The 24230-nt window shown below is 44.5% G+C and overlaps 1 protein-coding gene across 1 annotated transcript in view; it reads left to right on the top strand.

Moving 5' to 3' along the window:
* Positions 1-24230, top strand: part of SPATA1 (spermatogenesis associated 1) — a 277801-nt gene that overhangs the window by 73773 nt on the left and 179798 nt on the right. The window contains exon 3 of the mRNA XM_069232296.1: positions 13429-13546. Within this exon, the coding sequence (XP_069088397.1) occupies positions 13429-13546 (118 nt within the window). The remainder of the gene's footprint in view (positions 1-13428; positions 13547-24230) is intronic.

Here is a 24230-nt window from a genome sequence, read left to right as displayed (position 1 = left end):
GTATATAATAGATCCATGGGATCGCTGGATCCTGTCCATTTAACATGAACGTCCATTTACTCAAAAAAAAACCCACATGCTTACATTCACTCATTCCCACAAACACATTGTCATAATATGATTTCGGCCTAAATATGCAAAGCTTCCATACATGTAATGCATCTAAAGCTAGCTTCCCTTGTTCTCTAATTGTACCATACCCTTCACTACTAGTAAAAACCCGCTGCTGCAATACTTTTTCTAATCTGCCCTTTAATGCCCTTCTTCTATCTTCTGTGTGATCTAGAAAGTTTTTCTCTACAGGTGTAAGCAAGCATGTCAAATTATTGCCATGTGCATAAGATGTGCTAATCGTCAATGCCGACTCAAAGAATCCTTTAACTGACTTTATACTATAGTACCTAGCTACCCCACTCAAATCCTCTATTATAGGCACATAAGAAAACATAAGGTCATAATTTGAGTAAAAATCTTGAATCTCTTCCTGGTTATAGAATCTTGTTAGTAACAGACTACAACGTATCCTATAAGTTAGTGGCAGACTATGATAGGTAACCCCCTCTTGTACTGAAACAGGAATCTGTGTACACACAAAGCAATCCTTCGCATCAATTGTGTCAACATACTCACTCAGCAAGCGATAGAAAACGTTAGTGGAGAGTTCCCCTTTTGCGTTAGTTCCCTCAGGCAAATATTTTGTATCCAGCTCGAACCTTTCCCAAGCTGTTAGTGCAGTGGTAGTCTCAGGAATTGTAGCATTGTTAGCCCCAATCTTATCCATTAGTGTCACACTCACAATCACAACCATAATGAATATCACACACACAACACCTAAACCAACACCCAAATATTTACAACGCCTACTCCCCCTATTATCCTCTCTAATGTTAGCCATGATCTGTAAAGAATCAGAAAGTGAAGGATGGTTAATTCAAACAACAACAGAGGATGGTTAGAACATTTTCTTCTCTGTCTTTTTTCTTTTTTTTCTTCACAGCAAAAGTCAAACAAGCGAAAATGTCCTTTCAGCAGTTATTTACAGCTTTCAGTTTCACTCCCATGATCCTTGCCAATTCAGGTTAGCCGCTTGTCAAAATCAGTTTTTCAAAAGTCAATTCAGGTTTTTCAAAGTCTCATCCGGTAAATTCTCAGTCTCTTTTCTCAAATTTTTCTCTTTACTTTATTTCGATCTTTACACAAATTCAATCTCTTCAGCCAGATTCAGGTGCCAAAGTACTGACCTGGAATTTCTCGATCAAAGCAAAACTCATGTTGCCATTCAGCTGTCGTTGTATACGCCCATTCAGGACCTGCGTACCTTCTGTTTGCTACTCTCTTCCTTTTCAACTTGCGATCACCTTGCAACTCTCCCCCACTTAGGTCTTCTCTTCTAGTTGTATCAACTTCTTCCTCTATTGCATCTTCGACAACACCTTCTCCCTTTTTCACTTGCAATTCTGGCCACTTGTCTCCTATCAATATCTCTCTAGTCTTTGATCTTTCCTGTGGCAACCCTTTACCCTCTCTTGGCTCTATGATGTTTTCTCTTGATGGACCTGCAATCTGCTCAGGAGGAGTTTGGACACTCTGACTCTCTTCCACCTCAACTCCTTCGCCTTCTGAGTCTGTCAAATGCTCTAGCTCATTCCCATAATTGTCTGCTTCTGGGAGAACCTCCCTCTGATTAGGCTCCCCTGTTGCCTCAGTTGAGATAGGTCACTGTCACCTCTCTGGATCTCTTCTCCTTCGTCTCCTACTGGAGCGACCAAGCTGTCCTCAACGGGCTCTCCTTCTATCTCAGTTCCCCTTTGATCACTCTCCGGCCCTGAGACTTCCTTTTCTGTTGTTGGTACTTTCAACAACTCAACTTCCTCATCAGTTGGACACGTTACCTTTTTCGTATGACTGGCGTAGATCCAGTTCGGAATTCCCGCACTCTTCACAGCAGTAGTAGTCGTTAGTATCACTTGATATGGCCCCTTCCAACGTGGTTCCAAACACGCTTTTCTTACATGTTTCTTGATTACAACCCAATCATCAGCTTTTAGGTTGTGTCCTGGATCATTAATCGGTGGCAGGGTGGTAGCTTCCACCTGGTGAGAAAAAAGCGCACCACATCAGCCAGACCCTTGCAGTAGTCCAACACCATATCATCCGTGATATTCACAAGAGCATTCGCATGCACTGTGGGCAATCTCATAGCTCGGCCCATGAGAATCTCATGAGGAGACAGTCCTGTTTCTTGTTAGGTGTATTTCTCATTGACATTAACACCAAAGGTAATGCATCAGGCCATTTCCAATTCGTGCCTGCACACATTTTCGCCATTTTTTACTTCAGGGTACCATTCATCTGCTCCTCTAGTCCTGGTGCTTCAGGGCTGTAACTACAGTGCAACTTCTGTTCAATGTTCAATGCTGCACACAATAGCTTAACCACCTCGTTGTTGAAGTGACTTCCCCTATCTGATTCTAAAGAGATCAGAAACCTGAAACGTGGTATCAATTCCCTAAGCAGCAGCTTCGCTACTGTCAGGCTGTCATTCCTGCGTGCATGGGTATGCTTCAATCCAATGGCTAAAGATACATTCAATCACCAGCACATATCTCAAACCTCCACACACAGGCACCCAATGTGGCTCAAATTTACCACTGGCCCTTTCCCTGCATTCATCTGTTGGCAGATGACACACCTATGGCAAATCACTTCTGCAGATTGTCTGAACTTTGGGTTAAACCAATCGATTTTGAACAATCTAATCATGGCATCTCTCCCAATATGTGCTTGACCATGGTAAAATCCTGCAAAGTGTGACAAAAGACTATTCAGCAAAACCATTTTCCCTTTGTCTGAGACCCACAAGTCATCTGGCCTTTGTACTCATTGCATCCTAACCCAAGAACGCTTCTCATCTTTGCTGGCACGTCCCTGCAACAATCTCAACTCTTCTAACGTATCAGTCACCCTTAAGCCGTAACCTGTGCATGTCTCATTTTCCTTTTCAGGCAACAATTCGCATTGATCCTTAAACAATATACATCCGATTTGATCCGCATATCCATTTCCCATTGAGACGAAGTCTTGTGACTTCAGATGAGCACTGCATTTTACCACGGCAATTTCATGAGGTAACTGAATCGCGTGCAACAACTCCTTAATTCTTTCACAATTTTTCACTGGCGAACCAGAAGAGGTCAAATAACCCCTCTGTGACCAAAGTTGGCCAAAGTCATGGACAATTCCGAATCCGTAGTGACTATCAGTATAGATAGTCACTCTCAACTGGGCAGCGGCATGGCAAGCTCTAGTAAGAGCAACCAATTCAGCTACTTGAGCAGAATATACTCCTTGAAGCCAAGACGCTTCCAGCATACCAGAAATCATACATAGAGCATATCAGGCTCTCATCACTCCTACTGAGGCTCTCAAACATGAGCCATCAACAAAGATAATTTGGTCATTTTCTTCCAATTGGGTATCTTTAATATCAGGCCTGGGTTTGATGCACATTTCTGTTAACTCAAGACAATCATGTTCTACATCTTCCACATTTTCAACCTCTGTATTTTCACTTGGAAGCAAAGTTGCCAGGTTCAACACTGTACATCTTTTCAACGTTACATTTGGTGATCCCAATATGATTGTTTCATATTTTGTCAATCTTGCATTCGTCATGTGCTGCGTTTTAGTACGGGCCAACAGTATTTCAACTGAGTGAGGGACCATGACTGTTATAGGGTGTCCCATCACTATACCTTCACACTGTGTGAGGCTTTGTCCAACTGCTGCTACTGCACGCAGACAACCCAGTAAGGCTGCTGCAACTGGGCCCAAAGTAGCTGAAAAATATGCTACTGGTCGTTATACACCTCCATGGACCTGTGTCAGGACAGACAAAGAACATGCATCACGTTCATGACAAAACAGAACAAAAGGCTTTGCGTAATCAGGCATACTTAAAGCTGGAGTCCTGCACATGCTCTAGGGAGAGTTAAGGGTAACTCAGTAAACGCCTTCATTTCCTTCTGTCCCAACACTAAGACATCTGGCCCTTCTTTGACCATCAGTCTCATTAATGGTTTGGAGATGACTGAGAAATTCAGGATCCACTGACAACAGTAACCCACCATTCCTAAAAACATCCTAACATCTCTCTGTGTTGTTGGGGGATTCATCTGTAACAGGGCAGTTACTCTTTCCCTGGATAACTTCCTCGACCCTTTCTCAATTTGATGACCTAAATACTTCACTTCTTTCTGGCAATATTGCAATTTCTTTCGGGACACCTTGTGTCCATTGTTTCCCAGGTGATTCAGTAAGGCAATCGAATCATACTTGCACTCATCCCTTGTCTTGGATGCGATCAACAAATCATCAATGTACTGCACTAGAGTCGATTGAAAAGGCAACTCCAGTGACTCCAAATCCTTCTTCAATATTTGATTGAATATGGAAGGTGATTCCAAAAACCCTTGAGGGATTCGACACCAACTGTAAACCTTGTCCAGGAATTAAAAACTGAAGAGAAATTGGCTGTCTTCATGAAGAGGCGCAGAAAAGAACGCTTGGGACAAATCAATTACTGTGAACCATTCTGCATCACATGGAATCTGAAACATAATCATAGCCGGATTTGGCACCACTGGGCAGCACTTCACCACTGTGTCATTTATTTTTCTCAAATCCTGGACAATCCGAACCTTCCCACAGGGCTTTCTCAGTCCCATTATTGGTGAATTACATGGACTGCTCATCACTTTTTTCAAAACTCCCTGTCTAACAAAGTCTGCAATTAATTGCGCCACTTTTATAAGGACATCTTGTGCCATATGATACTGTGGTACCTGGGGAAACACAACATTTGGCCTCACACTAACTCTAACTGGCTCTACTCCTTTTATCAGTCCTACTTCTTTCCCTGTCAAGTCCCACACCTTCTCTTGGACCGTGCTCTGCAAGTCTGCCCGGAGATCAGCCAAAGTAAACATCAGGAAGAAATTAATCAGAGGATATTCCTTGTCTGTGGTCTCGGTTTCAGGCTCTGAAACCTGTTCCTCTCCTTCATCATCACTGTTTGTCTGGACCTCAATTCCCTCGTTGGAACAGGTGATTGAACACCTCGTTTTGCACAATAAGTCTCTGCCTAGTAAGGATACAGGACTTGAATCGCAAACCACAAATCTGTGCAATCCTTGGAAAGTGCCAAGCCCAACCTGAACCGGATCTGTGATCGGGTTAGTCAGGAGTTGGTTTGCTACTCCCACTACCTTAACTGTCCGTCCCAAAGAGGCAGTTTCGGAACCTCTGCACGTCTGACTGTAGAGCGTGTAGCTCCTGTGTCAACCAAGAATGAAACCTTGTGACTCATTACCTTCCCCTGAACATAGGGCCCTTTCTGGTCTACCTCTGAGGATGCTGCAAGCCTGCACTCTTCGCTATCTGAACTCTCATCTGACCATTCATCGTTTATTCCATTCTCACCACGCAATGGGTACTGTTGCACTGTGTTATTTTGACTCATTCTTTGACCTGTGACCTGTTGAGGAAGCATCACCAATTGCTGTTCCATTGGCACTAAGGGTACTTGCATTTACTGTCTAGGTACCATAGGAACCTGCTGTTGCATTTGTTGTAACTGCATCGACTGTATACGTGGCATCTGCACCTGCTGCATGGATTAAAAACCCTGCATTTGACTTCCGTTATTCTGAAAATTCGGATCCGGACCTCTCAATCTCGGTCCCTTCACATTTTGGAATGAACTGACATTATTGCTTTGTTGAACAACACCCTCCTGCACCATCATCGGGCACTCCCGGTTCCAATGTCCAATGGCCCCGCACGCATGACAAGGTAACATCTTCTTCATTCCCTGTACATCGTTTTGAACTACTACAGTGTTCAAATCTGGACTTCTGTTCACAAAACCTCCACGACCTCTGCCTCTCACTTGCGCCTGAAACATCCAGTTTCCTTGCGGCTGTTGCACCATCTACTGTAGACAACCTCCCTGCATCCCTGACTGCGCTGCCTTAATTTGCATCATCATCGCTTTCTCCTTCAACTTCCTCTGCTTTACCTCAATCTCATCATTACAGTACTTCGCATACTGCAACACCTCATCGATCGGCTTTGCTTGCCAGCAAATCAAATGACTCTTAATTATCTGGCTAATCTCAGGTCTCAATCCTTCAACAAACCTAAACACAAGGTGATTCATGTCCTTCGCTTCAACAACCTATGTTCCACTGTAGTGCTTGAACGCCTTCAACAACCTCTCATAGTAGGCATGTATCGACTCCTTGGCTTCCTGAGCCGTTCGATCAGTCCTTTGCCAATCAATATTCTTCGGCAAAACTCTCGATTTCAGAAACTCAATCACCTTAGAGTAATACTTCATCACCTCAGGAGACGGTGCTCCTGTGACCTTGTCCCTTGCTGGTTCTTCAGTCGGCCAATCCACTCTTCTCCTGCACTCAAGCCACAAATCAGCTGGAACTATGATCTCAAAGAGAGTATTCAGGTCTTCCCAAAGGCACTTTGCAAGCTTCAAAAACCTGTCCGTCTGCTGACACCACTCTATTGGCTTCTCCCTCAGCCTGGGGAAATCATTTGTAAATGATAGGATATCACCTCTAGTCCATGGTACATGGACAAGGACCCCCCTGGGAGTCTCTCTGGTAACATCTTTATCGTACCTGGTTCCGGTAACACTCTTGCTGGCTGCTCTATGCAGTCACTCTTCCTCTTATCTTTTTTCTTCGCCCATCTGTCTTCCCACTTTTCCAAAGCTCCCCAAACTTGTGCACTTTGCAGTATTTCCTTGAGGTGTGCCTTCATCCCAGTAGACCTCATGTGTTCAACATCCTTAGGCTCAAAATCTAACCTATAACTCCTCTTCTGATGTTTGGTACTCTCTAAATCTATGCTATACTTGTCTGCCAAATTTGCCAACCTCTGGTGCACCCTGCTCACTTCTCCAGTTATCTTTGGACACATGTATCTCCATTCTGCTTCCGTGTATGACTCTAACCTGTTCACTCCCATGCTCCCTTCAACAAGTTAATTTGCCTCCATGCCCAACCTCACAAAATTCAGGTGTTCTCCTTCCGTTCTCCCTGCAACTACAGGAGCAGTCTGTGGAGTATTAAGCTTGTCTAACCAGTCGGTCAACTGTTGTGCTGTTAAACCCTGTAATTAGATATTTCCAGCCTGCGCTAAAGGCATCTGTGGTGTATTCACACGCGAGACCTGCGGAGTTAACAGTCTCAAACCTGTCTGCCTCATGGCCTCCGTAGGAGCCCCGATCGGACTGAAGTCTAACAGGGATCTGGATCCTTCAAACGTCCGTTCCACTATAGTCATATCTTGAGAGTTTCCTACACACCCTCCTCTTGCCATCTCTTGGGTCATTACCCCTTGATCGCATACATTAGGCTTCGCCTGCACATACAATGGTACTGGTGGACCAACCGTTATAGGCAAAGATATGGCACCTGGCGTCTGTCTGTTCCCCAAAACCTGTGGAGAGTTAACTCCCATATTCTGGTTCATTACTGGTGCCATGGTTGACTGCAGGCCCATGACCGAAGTACAATGCGGAACCATTTGCTGCTGTACCTGGGGCTGTAAGGGTGGAGTAGGATCAGTCTGAATCAACTTTGGTCCCCCATATACTTGCTCTGTCGGCACCATCAGATTCGTGGTAGTCTCTAAGATTGGGACATCGGGGTAAAGTCTCTGAACCTGTTGTGGTTGTAGCTGAGATTGCACACCCTGGGCAGTGGACACGCTAAAACTACTCTGTACCGGGATTGGTGTCGAGACAGGACTAACCTGTATCGAACTCGTTGTCACCTTCTCTTGGGTCGAACCTGCAGGACACGTACTAGTACTCGGTCTATTGTCGTCTATTGCATATGGCGGCTGTCGATCGTTCAATAACTGATTAAGGAACTCATCGTCGTCTGAGTCATCTACCTCTGACCACAACTTCCTAGCCTCCTTGTCTTTGAAAGGACTTTTGTCAGTCTTACAAGTGGCTTTCCCCCCTTTGTCTTCACCTTCTTGAGCTATTGCTGGAAACAACCTGACTCCATCTATTGTTTCCCTTCTCCAAACTCTCTGTGCACTATCCCACCTAGCCTCCGCTAGTGTCTTTTCTGCTTTCCTCATTCTCCTCTCAAATTTCTGTTGTCGTATTGCCATCAGTTCCCAAATTGCTAACGCCTCAAACTGTGCTGGTCTCGGAGGTGGCTTTAGCTCATTTAGCACCCTCCGCAAATTCTCCAAAATCCTCAAATTGAACGTTCCGTGTTCCGGAAACGCTAAGCACCCCTCCTTCTCTGTAACTTTGCACCATTGCTTTAGCCAAAGACATGGCGCGACCTTCTTTTCCTCCATTACAGCATAAGCCAGTGTATCCTCCGGCGGTGTAACCTCCCCTACACTTGAGGTAATATACATGTCTCCCCTCAGTGCGCTCTTTAAAGCCTTGAAAAATTTCATTTTTACGTCTTATTTTGTTCATGATCGAATCAGGAAGTGACTTTACAGTAATTCCCAGTACTCTCTTCGCCTACCTTCTCAACCAATTGCCTCTCACGGACGGCTGCCAATCCGTGCGCGACCCTTCTCACTAACCGACCTAGCCCAGCGCGGCTCCAATGACGTCACACTCACACACTCTGCGGCTGGCAAAGTCTTGCAGCTTGTCTTCCCACTCCCAATTCATACAAACTAATGCGATATATTGCGAGCACCAACAAGAACAAACTCAAATTTGTCGGTTTACTACAGGAAGGGGTAATACAATCGCTTCAGAACTTTACAGAGATTTCACTTATCCTTGGCCGCTACTCTCCCCTTCTCAGATCCCTCACTCGCAAGCAAAATTTTGACCCGCAGATTTTACTCTCGACTTGTCAATGGATTATTGTTCTAGTGCACTTTAGAACTCACCATATCTCCATTGAAGGTTCATTCACTCACTTTGACTCATACTCGACGCGTCGATTTCACCATCGACCTATTAAACTGCGCAAATGACAACATAAACCAAGTGTCTCATACACTTATCAATATACTCAGGAGTCTTAGACCACGCAGGGTCCGTACATCATCAACAACCGCGTGGACAATTTTTTTGAGCACAAAGCGCCACACTCACATGAAGTTCGCCGACTTCCCTACTCTCATACTGCGGAGTACGCACACTCCTAGTAAAACATCATCATCTGGCCTAAAATCCTCACAAACCCCACAATTTACCTGCGATATGCATAAGCTGTGCAAGCGCAAATCTACTTCAATCACACTATCACTAGAACGCCGAGAACATACTCAAACTCCCTTCGGCAAGCTCTGAGATTCCGGGAAAGTCATTTGGGGTTTAGGGGCACATCATCTCTCCCATTTGCATCACTGAAAAAGAATAATTTTCCCAAACCCAATTTTCCGATACACCTTGCTTACTTCCAAACCACGCCCATCAACTCTATCAAACCGTAATCCATCGTCCTGGGGCCCCAAAGGGCCAAACCATCCGCACTATTACTACCAAAAACTGTTATCAAACTGTGATCTTTTCGTACTGGGGCCCCAAAGGGCCAAACCATTACCTCTGCTACCAAAAAATAGCTTGTGAGAGCCTTGATAAGTAAACTTAAAAGGAGACACGCCTAGGTCGATGAACCTTTGGACCACGTTCGGGGACTTCCCAGTACGAGGCATCTTTTTGGCATCACAAATCAATGGCTCAATAACCCAATAGATATTCTTAGTGACTATTCAACTTGCTGATCAATAACATTTAATAGGAAACAATAAATTTACTAAACCATGACCTTTCAGACACGAATAACCACACTAATTTAGTTTAGTGTTAGGATATTTATTTCCCTATTGGTTACAATCTAATGTCATTTCTGTTAATCTCATTAGCAATCAATCTCGCTAAGAACTCATCTAATTAGCACTTAGAACGCAATTAATCAATGTATAGAGAATATTATTCAGCATTTAGACACATCATTGATATGAAGCAGCATAGCAAAGTCCCATTATTACATGATTCAACCAAGCAAGAACTCAGTCACTTGTCTATTTGCTTCAGATATTTTGAACACCTTAACTAACCTCAAATTAGCAATAGCATGTTGGGCTTCATGCAAAACATTTAGCAAACACGAATTTGGAAAACATCTAACTATGGACTCTATCAAAATAGCAGTTGGTACCTAGAAAGGAAAGGCAAACAGACAATTACAATTTTGCATCAGATAGTTACCAATCCAACAGATCAGCAAACAGCGTCAGTCTTTGTCCTCAGGACATCAGTCAATTCGCCATCAGCAGAGATGGGATGGGGCAAAGTCTCGATATAGCATAACTAAAGAATAGGACTCTTCCCCCATATGGAGGAGAAGTAAGTACAAGTAAGAAACAGGTAGAGGACGGTTTAAGGTAACAGTAAGAATAAACGGCAAAGTCTCAAAAGAAAAAGGCCTGATTTCTCCTTGGGTCATACGGTTAAATCAAAACTACCCAATTTGCCCTTAACTTCTCATTGGATAATAATTGGTGTATCATTATCTCTGTCCAATAATTCTCCACGCACTTTGCCAGAATTTTCCACAAACCACAGTTCTCATGTCGCTGATTGGTCCATGATATTGACGTCTTCATCGGTTGGAATGTCAGGTAAGAAAAGTTACACTTTGCGCTCCAGTCAGTGTCTCCATTGTTTTCTCCTACTCTAGTCAGCCTTGCACCTGTCACGAATTACACTGTTGCATTCAGCAAGAATGTCTCCTTGAGCAAGTCGGTTCTCATGAGAAAGAATTTACTACGGTTACACACACACATCTAACTTCTGGAAAGTGTCTTTCAGGAAAACAGCACATTACACGTGTAGAAAATACAGTTTAATACGAAACCAGGCAACTAGGCCCAGACCCTCGCTAAGCTAAGGCCTATCAATTAATAAGCAACTTCTTACTACATAACTCTAATTATAATATGCTAATACAATTTAAAACATTATTGCATAATAATTTAGAATTAGCAGCTTTCATTAGTCTTCGTATACATTGGTAGCCACTCCCCGTGGGCACATTTCAAACACATGCATTATTTCTATGTTAACACATTTTCTACGCAGCTTCATTACACAATATATTGCAAGCTTTTCATGTTTATATTGCTTTTGAAAAACACACTCCAACAGTAGTAAAGTTACTGAAAGTGGAAGAATAAACATACACATGTAAATTACTCACAAGTCTAAGTTAGCTTTGTGAATGTTTGCAAAGAATTTCTCATATTCCTGAAAATGCCTCCCATTATGAAGCCAAATAATAAGCATCTAAGAGACCCTAGGAATCGACCTTTAGTTCTCACTACATTTAAGCCCATAGCATAGTATATTTACGTTAAGTCTACACAAAATGCGCCCTTTCCTAAAGCCCTGCACACAAAGTCCCTCCCGGCCTTTCTGGCGGAATTGTAGGCTTTCAGATGCTCGACATTACTGCACACAAGTCCCAGGTGTTAAATCTGTGTTTGTCTCCAACCACAAAGGCCGCAATTGCTCAGCAACACCCAAATTAATTGACGTTGCCTTCGTCCCCTATTTAGAGATTCAACTGGCCACCACAGTTAAAGAGACCACACAACTAAACTTCAAATCTCTGCGCATACAAATTCAATCTGGCCTGCGTCGTTGGCACCCACATTGCCTTTCAGCATGGCTGCCCTGAAGATGTCAATACTGACGAAAATCTTAGTTCTATTCCAAACTCTTCTGGTGGCCCATCCCCCGGCTCCATTCAAGTCCTCCTGCTGCAAATTAATTGATTTGTTTGGGCCGGGATTCAGCCCCTGATGCACAGGGGCCTGATGTACAGACCCCAGAGAGAAGGAGACCTCAGCATACCGAACCTTCTACATTACTACCAGGTTGTGCAACTCTGGTTCCTGGTTGAGTGGTGCAGAAAGGAGTCAGAGAAGAACTGGATTTTCATGGATGGGGCAGTCACAGGAATGCATTTGTGGAAGATCCCCTTTGTAAATAAGGCAGCTCGACCACAAAACCGCTACCTATCTCCTGTCACTAGATCAGTGATGGCGGTCTGGGATGAGTGAGCAGAGAGACTTGATCTCATTTTCCTCCTCTCTAACACTAATTATTGGCAACGTGGACTTCACCCCTGGGCTTGACCAGGCAGCATCTCAACATTTGCAGAGAGTGGGGTATCTGTCCGTTGGTCATATATTTGATGAGAATGGCCTCATGAACTTTGCACAGATTTGAGCTGACTACGAGCTTCCTGAAATGGAGAGGCTGAGAAATTTTCAAATTAGACACTGGTGACCCACTCAACGGTCCGCCTGGGAGCGCAACTTTCCCTCACTCCATTTGAAAAATGGCTGGTGAGGAAAACGTTGAACAGGCGCCTGATTACTGACCTCTGCAGCCTTCTACGTCAGCCTGCTCTGAAGCTCAAATCAGCCAGGCAAAGGTGATGGGAACTGGAACTTGGGCGACAGCTGACGCAATGAGAGTGGAATGGCATATGCTACTGGGTGAGACACACAGCCCATAACACAGTTAGTGTCAAAACCGCCACTAAAATAGCCACCTACTGGTACCTCACACCGATACGTTACAACTGGGGTAACTCTAAGCACAGTGTTGACTACTGGTGTGGCTTTGATTCATCTGGCGCCCTTTTGCACCTGCTTTGGGACTGCCCGAAAATTACCAGTTACTGGACAGAAATTTAGATGACATTGCTACACACTTGCGTACCCAGTTACCCTGCTTCCTGGCTTATACTATCTTGAGGCTACCCAGCATGCTAATCTTTCGCCTTAAATCAGATAGAGACCAACAGATAGGATTGGCTCTAGGTGCAGCCTGGCAGAACATTCTAGCGCACTGGAGCCCATGGTGGGGTATCTACACACCAGGGATAACTTCACAGCTTATGGCACATTTTGGGGATGGAGAAACTGATTGTATCTCTCACAGCACAGGAAGACTTGTATGGTTAACTCTGTCATCCCTACATCATACTACTCTCGGCTGAGAACTCACTTGCCTAAATACCTCACTTTACTCAGACTCACAGATTTTGTTTCTGACATTTGCTCCACTGACTCCCCGGTGCCAGAGGAATGGTTGATTCCAGTCGGGCTGTGACATATCCATATTTATGAATCTGGGGGTTCAAGGGTAAGGGTGGGAGGGGAAGGAGGAAGAAGCAAGGGAGTTTGTTTATTTGAAGTTATTGATGAATAATGTTTTCTTATCAAAATGCCAATAAAGAGATTTGAACCATAAATCCAATATGTATTGTCACTCTAGCTCCTGTTTCAAATGATGGTATGGTATTGCAAGTTGAATAATTAATCCTGGTGTTTTAGGGCATCTCCTGATATGAGGCTGCGAGAACTGAGACAGCGACTGGGAGAGTTCCTTTGGGAAGATGTCTTGGCAGATACCTTTCTCTTTCTAAAATGTGTTGGAAGAAGTCTTGCTGTGGTAAGTGAAATGTTATATTTTCTGTAAGATCTTGTAAGAGACAATAGGAAGCCTTTGGAACATCTCAATAATTAATGTGTTGCCACATGTATCTTCATATGGAGCAAGACTTCAAATATATTTACCTGTGTGATGACGCAATGTAGATAGTCCTGTAGATCAACAGCTTTCTAGTTTGAGGAAATCCAGAGTAGGAACGCAGTTGATTTGATTAGTTTCTGGTTTCAAGAATACTTGGTTCACATATTTTGCTTGGTTGCATGTTGAATCAAACATAGAGACAACACATGCAAACCACAAACTCAGGGCCTCATTACGACTTTGGTGGTCTTTTCCAAAGACAGCCGCAGCTGCTGCAGCCAACAGACTGCCAGTACTGGTGGTTTGCTGACTGCCATTTTAGGAGTTGTGTTTGGACTTCTGCCTAGCCAACGGACTTGAAGAGGCGGTTGCATCACCAGCACCACCACGCCAGCAATACTCAACCTGCCATATTGCAGGCCATAATACGGCTCGGCATAGTCTAGCTGGCGTGGTGATGATGGTGGTGCAAAACCACCAGGATCCATCCCCTCCCAGATAACCAGCTCACTGGAAAAGGTAAGTTGATCACCCGAAAGGGGGCGAGGTGGAGAGTGTTGGGTGCATGTATGTGGTGCGATCGGGGGCCAGAAACAGTTTCAGAAGGCCTCGTAAGAAAGGGGAGAGTCTCCCCTTTCTTACAAGGCCTTCTGAAAGTGTTTCTGGCCCCCGATCGCAGCACAGCTGCGATCGGGGGCCAGGAAACACCACTAGACACCAGGGATTTCACTTTGGGGGGGCACCCCCCCCGGAAGACGGGCCGTCCCCCGGCATAATTTTTATTAAAAAAAAAGGTAGGTGCCCCCCCTAAATAAATAAATAAAATAAAATGACAGGGGGTCGCCCGTGGGCAGGGTGACCCCCTGGGGCAATATTTCTTTTTAGATGTTGTAGGGTTTCCCTGGGGGGCATTTTGGCCCCTGAGGAAACTATACAACAACTAAAAAAAAATAGATGTATATATAGATCTATATATATCTATGTAGATAGATATATCTAGGTACATGGATATATCTATAGATATATCTATGTAGATAGATATATATATATATATATAGAGGTAGATCTATATCAATCAAAGAGATTTATAAAGCGTGCTACTCACCCGTGAGAGTCTCAAGGCGCTGGGGGGGGGGGGGGATGGGGGGAGGGAAAGGGGCTGGGAGGTTCACTGTTCGAAAAGCCAGGTTTTGAGGCCCTTCCTGAAAAGAAGTAGGTTTTGGGTCTTGCGAAGGTGGGTTGTGAGGGCGTTCCAGGTTTTGGGTGCAAGGTAGGAGAAGGATCTGCCCCCGGTGGTGGTGTGTTTGATGCGGGGGACAGAGGCGAGAGAGAGGTCAGCTGAGCGGACGTTTCGTGTGGGGGTGTGGAAGGTGACTCTCGTTGAGGTAGGCAGGGCCTGTGTTGTGGAGTGATTTGTGTGCGAGGATGAGGATCTTGAAGGTGATCCTTTTGTCAATGGGGAGCCAGTGGAGGGATTTGAGGTGTGGAGAGATGTGTTCGTGTCGGCGGAGGTCGAGGATGAGTCGTGCTGCTGAGTTCTGGATGCGTGTAGTTTGCGCTTGAGTTTTAGAGTGGTGCCGGCGTAGAGGGCGTTTCCGTAATCAAGCCTGCTGCTGATGAGTGCGTGAGTGACAGTTTTTCTGGTCTCTGTGGGGATCCAATTGAATGTTTTTCAGTATACGGAGTGTGTTGAAGCATGAGGAGGTAAGAGCGTTGATTTGTTGGGTCATCGAGAGGGAGGAGTCTAGGATGATGCTGAGGTTGCGTGCGTGGTTGGCGGGGGTGGGTGCAGGGCCTAGCGTGGTGGGCCACCATGAGGGGTCCCAGGTGTTTTTGTGTGGGCCAAAGAGGATTATTTCGGTTTTGCTTGAGTTGAGTTTCAGGTGGTTGGCTGTCATATATATATCACTTTTGTCAATATGTGTGTGGTTTCCCTGGGGGGAAAAGGGTCCGACTTGTCTAGTGGCAGTTTTAGTGCCATAAAGAAGCGCAGAAGGTTTATATGCCTACTGCAAAGAGCAAATCTGTATTTTATGTAAATAGCTGAGTACATTAGTAAAGTCTATGGAGAGATGAAGGGCACTTTTGCTGGGTGGTAATGAGGGAATCCGAGGAGGAGGGAGTGGGAGCACCAATAATGATTGTTGGACTGGGCGCAGGAGGTGCTAAAGACTGTGACGAATGGTATGTGACAAGGTGTTTTTTGAGTGTCTTGAAAGTACGTGCTGATTGAGGGAAGAAGCGCAGGTAAGGTGGCCTCTACTGTTGCACGTATCCCACACACACCATCGATTTTGTGACTGTCTACGTAGGCTAGTGTTTTAGAGCAACAGTTTAGCCAATAGCAGAGATGGCATCTTGATGGATGACTGCTGCCTGCACTCGGGTTATAGAGGACCGCTCTGACATAGGATCAGAGACTGAGACATCAGATACTGAGACAGCATCTGAGGGATAGGACAATGGCGCAGACTCTGGGAGTGATTTTTCAGTCAGAGGAGTCCCATTTGATAACTCCTCTTCCAATACATTATGAGGGAGGTGATGAGGACAGTCCTGCTGTCCCTTCGCAAGCTGTTCGTGCAACTGGGTAATAGTAGGTTAGGCCAACCCAGAGAGCAGGTTAATGCGCGGCAAGCAGAGAGAGAGTGCTCTCTTGGGAGCTCCCCAATTTAGTTCAGCCCCAAATTCCACCACCCAAATCATATTGTGGAGACATCAAAATTGTCTATGGCAAAACAAACTGGTTTTGTAAGGCAGGCACCTGTGTTTTTGGTCCTGGATTCGGCGGCCATATAGAGAAACACACTAAACCCAAACATTTCTGGAAACTAGACATTCGGGGGAGTCCACAGAGGTGTGACTTGTGTGGATTCCCCAAAGTTTTCTTACCCAGAATACCCTGCAAAGCTGAAATGTTGAAAAAAAACTCAATTTTTCCCGCATTTCTGTCACACAAACTACAGGAATATGCTGGGATCCACAACATTCCTACCACCCAGTGACTCCTCACCTGTCCTGATAAAAACACTACCCCACTTGAGTGCCTACACCTAGTGCCTGTGTCAGGAATGGATCACCCCAGTGTCAACAGCTGCCTCACGTAAGGACCAACATTGAACGTTGTGTGATCTATTCCTGTCGCAGGCACCAGGCCTAACCACACAAGTGAGGTATCATATTTATTGGGAGACTTGGGGGAACGCTGGGTGGAAGGAAATTTGTGGCTCCTCTCAGATTCCAGAACTTTCTGTCACCGAAATGTGAGGAAAACGTGTTATTTTAGCCACATTTTGAGGTTTGCAAAGGATTCTGGGTAACAGAACCTGGTCCGAGCCCCACAAGTCACCTCATCTTGGATTCCCCTGGGTTTCTAGTTTTCAAAAATGTGCTGGTTTGCTAGGTTTCCCCAGGTGCCGGCTGAACTAGAGGCCAAAATCCACAGGTAGGCACTGTTTTCCATGAAAAAATGTGATGTGTCCACGTTGTGTTTTGGGGCATCTCCTGTCACGGGCACTAGGCCTACCCACACAAGTGAGGTATCATTTTTATCGGGAGACTTGGGGGAACGCTGGTTGGAAGGAAATTTGTGCCTCCTCTCAGATTCCAGAACTTTCTGTCACCGAAATGTGAGGAAAACTTGTTTTTTTAGCCACTTTTTGAGGTTTGCAAAGGATTCTGGGTAACAGAACCTGGTCCGAGCCCCGCAAGTCACCCCTCCTTGGATTCCCCTAGGTCTCTAGTTTTCAGAAATGCACAGGTTTGGTAGGTTTCCCTAGGTGCCGGCTGAGCTAGAGGCCAAAATCTACAGGTAGGCACTTCGCAAAAAACACCTCTCTTTTCTTCCAAAAATTTGGATGTGTCCACGTTGCGCTTTGGGGCATTTCCTGTCGCAGGCGCTAGGCCTACCCACACAAGTGAGGTATCATTTTTATCGGGAGACTTGGGGGAACGCCGGGTGGAAGGAAATTTGTGGCTCCTCTCAGATTCCAGAACTTTCTGTCACCGAAATGTGAGGAAAACTTGTTTTTTTAGCCACTTTTTGAGGTTTGCAAAGTATTCTGGGTAACAGAACCTGGTCCGAGCCCCGCAAGTCACCCCTCCTTGGATTCCCCTAGGTCTCTAGTTTTCAGAAATGCACAGGTTTGGTAGGTTTCCCTAGGTGCCGGCTGAGCTAGAGGCCAAAATCTACAGGTAGGCACTTCGCAAAAAACACCTCTGTTTTCTTCCAAAAATTTGGATGTGTCCACGTTGCGCTTTGGGGCGTTTCCTGTCGCAGGCGCTAGGCCTACCCACACAAGTGAGGTATCATTTTTATCGGGAGACTTGGGGGAACGCTGGGTGGAAGGAAATTTGTGGCTCCTCTCAGATTCCAGAACTTTCTGCCACAGAAATGTGAGGAACATGTGTTTTTTTAGCCAAATTTTGAGGTTTGCAAAGGATTCTGGGTAACAGAACCTGGTCCGAGCCCCGCAAGTCACCCCTCCTTGGATTCCCCTACATCTCTAGTTTTCAGAAATGCACAGGTTTGGTAGGTTTCCCTAGGTGCCGGCTGAGCTAGAGGCCAAAATCTACAGGTAGGCACTAAGGAAAAAACACCTCTGTTTTCTTCCAAAAATTTGGATGTGTCCACGTTGCGCTTTGGGGCGTTTCCTGTCGCGGGCGCTAGGCCTACCCACACAAGTGAGGTATCATTTTTATCGGGAGACTTGGGGGAACTCTGGGTGGAAGGAAATTTGAGGCTCCTCTCAGATTCCAGAACTTTCTGTCACCGAAATTTTAGGAAAACTTGTTTTTTTAGCCACTTTTTGAGGTTTGCAAAGGATTCTGGGTAACATAACCTAGTCAGAGCCCCACGAGTCACCCCATCCTGGATTCCCCTAGGTCTCTAGTTTTCAAAAATGCACAGATTTGGTAGGTTTCCCTATGTGACGGCTGAGCTAGAGGCCAAAATCTACAGGTAGCCACTTTGGAAAAAACAGCTGTGTTTTCTATAAAAAAAATAGGATGTGTCCATGTTGTGTTTTGGGGCATTTCCTGTCGCGGGCACTAGGCCTACCCACACAAGTGAGGTATCATTTTTATCGGGAGACTTGGGGGAACATAGAATAGCAAAACAAGTGTTATTGCCCCTTATCTTTCTCTACATTTTTTCCTTCCAAATATAAGAGAGTGTGTAAAAAAGACGTCTATTTGAGAAATGCCCTGCAATTCACATGCTAGTATGGGCACCTCGGAATTCAGCGATGTGCAAATAACCACTGCTCCTCAAAACCTTATCTTGATCCCATTTTGGAAATGCAAAGGTTTTCTTGATACCTCTTTTTCACTCTTCATATTTCAGCAAATGAATTGCTGTATACCCAGTATAGAATGAAAACCAACTGCAGGGTGCAGGTCATTTATTGGCTCTGGGTACCTAGGGTTCTTGATGAACCTACAAGCCCTTTATATCCCCGCAACCAGAAGAGTCCAGCAGACAAAACGGTATATTACTTTCAGAAATCTGACATCGCAGGAAAAAGTTACAGAGTAAAACATAAAGAAAAATGGCTGTTGTGTTCAGCTCAATTTCAATATTTTTTTATTTCAGCTGTTATTTTCTGTAGGAAAACCTTGTAGGATCTACACAAATGACCCCTTGCTGAATTCAGAAGTTTGTCTAGTTTTCAGAAATGTTTAGCATTCCGGGATCCAGCATTGGTTTCACACCCATTCCTGTCAGTAACTGGAAGGAGGCTGAAAGCACCAAATATAGTAAAGATGGGGTATGTCCCAGTAAAATGCCAAATTTGTGTTGAAAAATGTGGTTTTCTGATTCAAGTCTGTCCGTTCCTGAAAGGTGGGAAGATAGTGATTTCAGCACCAGAAACTGTTTGTTGATGGCATTTTCAGGGAAAAAACCACAAGCCTTCTTCAGCAGCCCTTTTTTCCCATTTTTTTGGAAAAAACAAAATTTTCACTGTATTTTGGCTATTTTCTTGGTCTCCTCCAGGGGAAACCACAAACTCTGGGTACCATTATAATCCCTAGGATGTTGGAAAAAAAGGACGCAAATTTGGCGTGGTTAGCTTATGTGGACAAAAAGTTATGAAGCCCTAAGCGCGAACTACCCCAAATAGCCAAAAAAGGGCTCAGCACTGGGGGGGGAAAAGGCCCAGCAGCTAAGGGGTTAAACATTAGTAAACGTTGAAACATTTTTACTGTATTTTATCAAGTTAGACCTTTGCCCTGGTAGTGAAGATTTATGCTTATGTATGAAAGTTTACACTCTTAAATTAGGTTCCAGAGATATATAATCCACTATGTAGTGGGTTTAGACATAGTGAATAGTCTAAAGTAGTACACTTACTGCAAAGCTTAAGAGTAAATTAATACATGTACATTTACTGTTATGTAAGTTTACCCTTGTGAATAGTCCACATTATTTTTAATAACTAATTAATGTGTTTTTCTTACATTTACATTTTTGGAGTCATGGCATGACCGGGGTTTTGCCTGGGTTTTTGAAGGGGAAATCCTGGCTCGAGTTCTAAGTAATAGGGCTGCTACCTAAGGACCATGCCAAGTTCTTAGAAGGAGCTGAATCTTTCACTGTGAGTGTCACAAAGAACCCTAGCAGGGCCCAAGAGCTGTAGGAGTATATCACATGCGTCTATGGGAGCGGCACAAAGAGAAAGAGGATTCACAGTGCATGTTATGAAGCTATACAATGATTGTAACACTGCACACAATACTTCTCACAAAGGCAGACATGATAGGAAGGGCAATATTGCAAGCATACACATTGCAGGTGTTATGAAGAATGCATTTGTTTTCTACAAAGAAAAGCCATCCATTCCCACCCAGCTGAGACAACAAGCAAACACAAAGAATATTGCGGTGGGAAGAGACTGCTCCACAAAAGTATATCAAAGTATGGTGGCTTCAAATGTGACTCTTAGATAAATAAAACATAGATATTACCCAAGACATCTGCAAAACAAAGAAGATGATCATCCTCAATAACTGGATACAATTCCATTTGGAAAATCCTCAAATCTACAATAAGAAAGAGCAGGTATAATCAGAGTGTAGACATCAAACACAGTAAATGTTTTCCACATGGTTGTCGGACAGCAAGATCTCATGCCAGCCGGACTCCTGACCTTATGTGCAGGCCAGTTTAACATGAAAATACTCTGGAGGTCAGGTACAAACAGAAACTTGTATACAGTATAATAAATGACTAACACAGAGTCCAAAGCATAATTATCACATGGCACTGATTGAAAAGTGGAACTGTGGAACTGTTTCAGGCTAATGTTTTTCGTACGAACCTGTACAGAAGGATTTCCATGTGCAGTATCAAGTGATCCTGTTCTTAGTGGAGTACATCACAATAGCTAGGGTTTGGGGAAGCCTTTGATCTGCCAACAGAATTGCATTAGCATAAGTTGACTTTTTTCAGAGGCCTATGGCATATGATGCAATAGATAATCTGTTTTGAACTTGTTGCAGCATATTTAGGATGCTCTGGAGGATGCCGAAAGATTCAAGGTCAGTACAAATGTGATGTTCTAATGCAGTCTAAGATCTAGTAAGTAAGTAAGTAAATCACTCCTCAGGCATCATAATAGTATAGATAAACCAAGAGAAAGGCTCTGTGGAGTGCATCATTTTCTTGTAATTAAACAACTATTTAGCTTGAAACTAAGTGATACTTTGGGCCCAATTTAGACCCAGGTGGAAGTTTCAGTTCCTTCCTAGACCTTCCTTTCTCTCTCAAATTTCAGACCGATGGTCCAGCTATGGTTACTGTATTGCAATGATGCACCTCATACAACTGCAGTTGGATCCTGTGTATCATTTGGTCAAACATATGCCCCAGTGGTGGTGCTGGAGATGGGAAGATACCACCTCAATGTCAAGAAATGTGAGGATTTTTCTCATCCTACTATGTGTGTGGTCCATGATCTGGATAAATCATTGTATTTCATATGGTCAGTGAGGGGTTCTGGAGGGAGCTTCCATCAATTCCAATGTGGTGAGGGGCTTTCTTGAATACGCATCTCTGCAGCTTAGTTCAGAGATTTGTGGCAATCTGGGCATTGGGTAGGCATGGCAGGAGTAGTGCTAGCACTAGCTATATTGATGTAGCTCCACCTCACCCCACCTCCAAATCCGGCTGGTGGCAGAAGGTCTAAAGGGAGTTGCTACTGTCTCCTCCTACAAGCCTAAATATTTAGTTTTGTGTTTCTGACTTGGATCATATTTTTGATCCATCTAATTTACAACGTGTGTTTAACCCCTCGGGTGCCGTGGACGCGGTGGTTACGTCCACTGGCTTGGCGCTCAGGCGCCATGGACGTAACCACCTTGTCCAGCAATGAGCCTCCCGGGGAAGCACTAGCGCTCCCCCTGAGGGCCTCGCACCCCCCTCCCATGGAAATGGTTGGAAGGGGAATCGCTTCCACTTCCACCCAAGCCCCCCACAACCCCCCTGTGATGTCTGATGATGTCAGCACGCGATCTGTGGCCGCCTCCAGTTTCTCCTTGGAACGGGGGGCAGGGGAGGTCAGAGAGGCATGAAAAGGGAAGGAAAGGCCTTTCCTTCCCTTTTCATGTCTCTCTGAGCTTTTACAAATGTACTGCAGCAATGCCCACTAGACACCAGGGAGTTTTTTTTGTTTTGTTCACTAGTATAAGGCTTAGGCAAGGGTTTTGTTTTTTTGCAACAATTTCAAAAAAGGGGAGCGACCACTCAGGCAAGGGCCGCTCCCCTGAGGTCCAAATTTATTTAAGGCCATTTCTGCCCACCTTGGGGGCAGATCAGCCTATTTTTCTTAACCCAATCTGCCCCCAAGGGGGGCGGAAACCACTAGACACCAGGGATTTCTTTTTTTTTGCAACAATTTCAAAAAAGGGGAGCGACTCCTTAGGCAAGGGTCGCTCCCCTGGGTGGCAAATTTATTTTAGGCTATTTCTGCCTCCCTTGGGGGCAGATCAACCTGTTTTTGTGAGGCTAATCTGCCCCCCAGGGGGGCAGAAATCCCACCAAACACCAGGGAATGTTTTTTTTTTTTTAAAAGGGCCATACCCTTACCCCAAATAAATGGGGACAAAGTTGTTCTGCCCACTGGTGGGCAGGTGGGGCAACTGCCCCCGATCCACTTCCTAGGGTGGGGGGGGGGGCAGAAAGCCTCCTAGATGCCAGGGAATTTCGAAAAAATAAAAAGTAGTGGGGTGTTGGCAATAAACAAGTATGGGCATGGTTATGCCCCACCCCACCTGAGGGAGGTAACAGTCTTTAAGCTCTCCCCCGCACACTAAAACATCTTATCCCATGGCAAGCAAGAGGACAGTTGATTATTTTGGGTTTTTGTTTCACATTTGGACCATTAGAGCTTGTCCAACTCTCAAAATCATCCCAGTTGGAATGGTGAGGGCTGCACGTTTTGGACTTTGGGATGCTGCCATGTAGAAAAATCTACAAGACCTAGTCACATTTGAAAACGAAATATCTGGGTGAGTCCAGGGTGGTGTGCTTCACATGCACCTCGTAGCATTTTCTTATCCACAGTGCTTGCAAACCTCTAATTTGGCTGGAAATCACACATTTTTGTGATGAACCTTCTGGAATCTGCAGGAATTAATAACATTCCTACCACCCACCATTGTCACATCTATACCGATAAAAAATCTGTCCCAAAGTTTTTTGTCAAACTGCCCCTTTGGACCTGATTCCCCCTCTTTTTCGACATATTTTTGGCTCTTCCCTGTCACAGGCACTTGGCCCACCTACACAAGTGAGGTATCATTTTTACTGGGAGACTAAGGGGAATGTTGTGGGAATAATGTGATTTTTTTAGCTAGATTTGTGGTTTGCTGAGGATTCTGGGTAAGAAAACACTGGGGTATCCACACAAGACACACCTCCCTGGACTCCCTCGGGTGTCTAGTTTTCAGAAATGTTCGTGTTTGATAGGTTTCCCTAAATGGCTACTGAGCCCAGGACCAAAAACGTAAAAAAAGGTAGTTTTGTGTTTGAAATTATGATGTGTCCACATAGTGTTTTGGGGCATTTCCTTTCACTGGCACTAGAATTTTGAGGTTTGCAAAGGATTCTGTGTAATAGAACCTGGTGAGATTTGGATTCCCCTAGGTGTCTAGTTTTCGAAAATGCACAGGTTTGGTAGGTTTCCCTAGGTGCCGGCGAATTTAAGGCCAAAATACACAGCTAGGCACTTTCCAAAAAAGACATCAGATTTCAATGTAAAAATGTGATGTGTCCTTTTGCGTTTCCTATCAAAGGCATAAGGCCTACCCACGCAAGTGAGATACCATTTTTATCGGAAGACTTGGGGGAACACAGAATAGCAGAATAAGTATTATTGCCCCTTGTCTTTCTCTACATTTTTCCTTCCAAATGTAAGACAGTGTGTAAAAAAGGCATCTATTTGAGAAATGCCCTGTAATTCACATGCTAGTATGGGCACCCTGGAATTCAGAGATGTGCAAATATCCACTGCTTCTCAACACCTTATCTTGTGGCCATTTAGGAAATACAAAGGTTTCATCGCTACCTGTTTTTCCGTCTTTATATTTCACCAAATGAATTGCT

The sequence above is a fragment of the Pleurodeles waltl genome, chromosome 4_2 (genome assembly GCF_031143425.1).
Source record: "Pleurodeles waltl isolate 20211129_DDA chromosome 4_2, aPleWal1.hap1.20221129, whole genome shotgun sequence".
Lineage (NCBI taxonomy): Eukaryota > Metazoa > Chordata > Amphibia > Caudata > Salamandridae > Pleurodeles > Pleurodeles waltl.
Note: the sequence above shows the minus strand (reverse complement) of the source record. Positions and strands in the feature narration are given on the sequence as shown.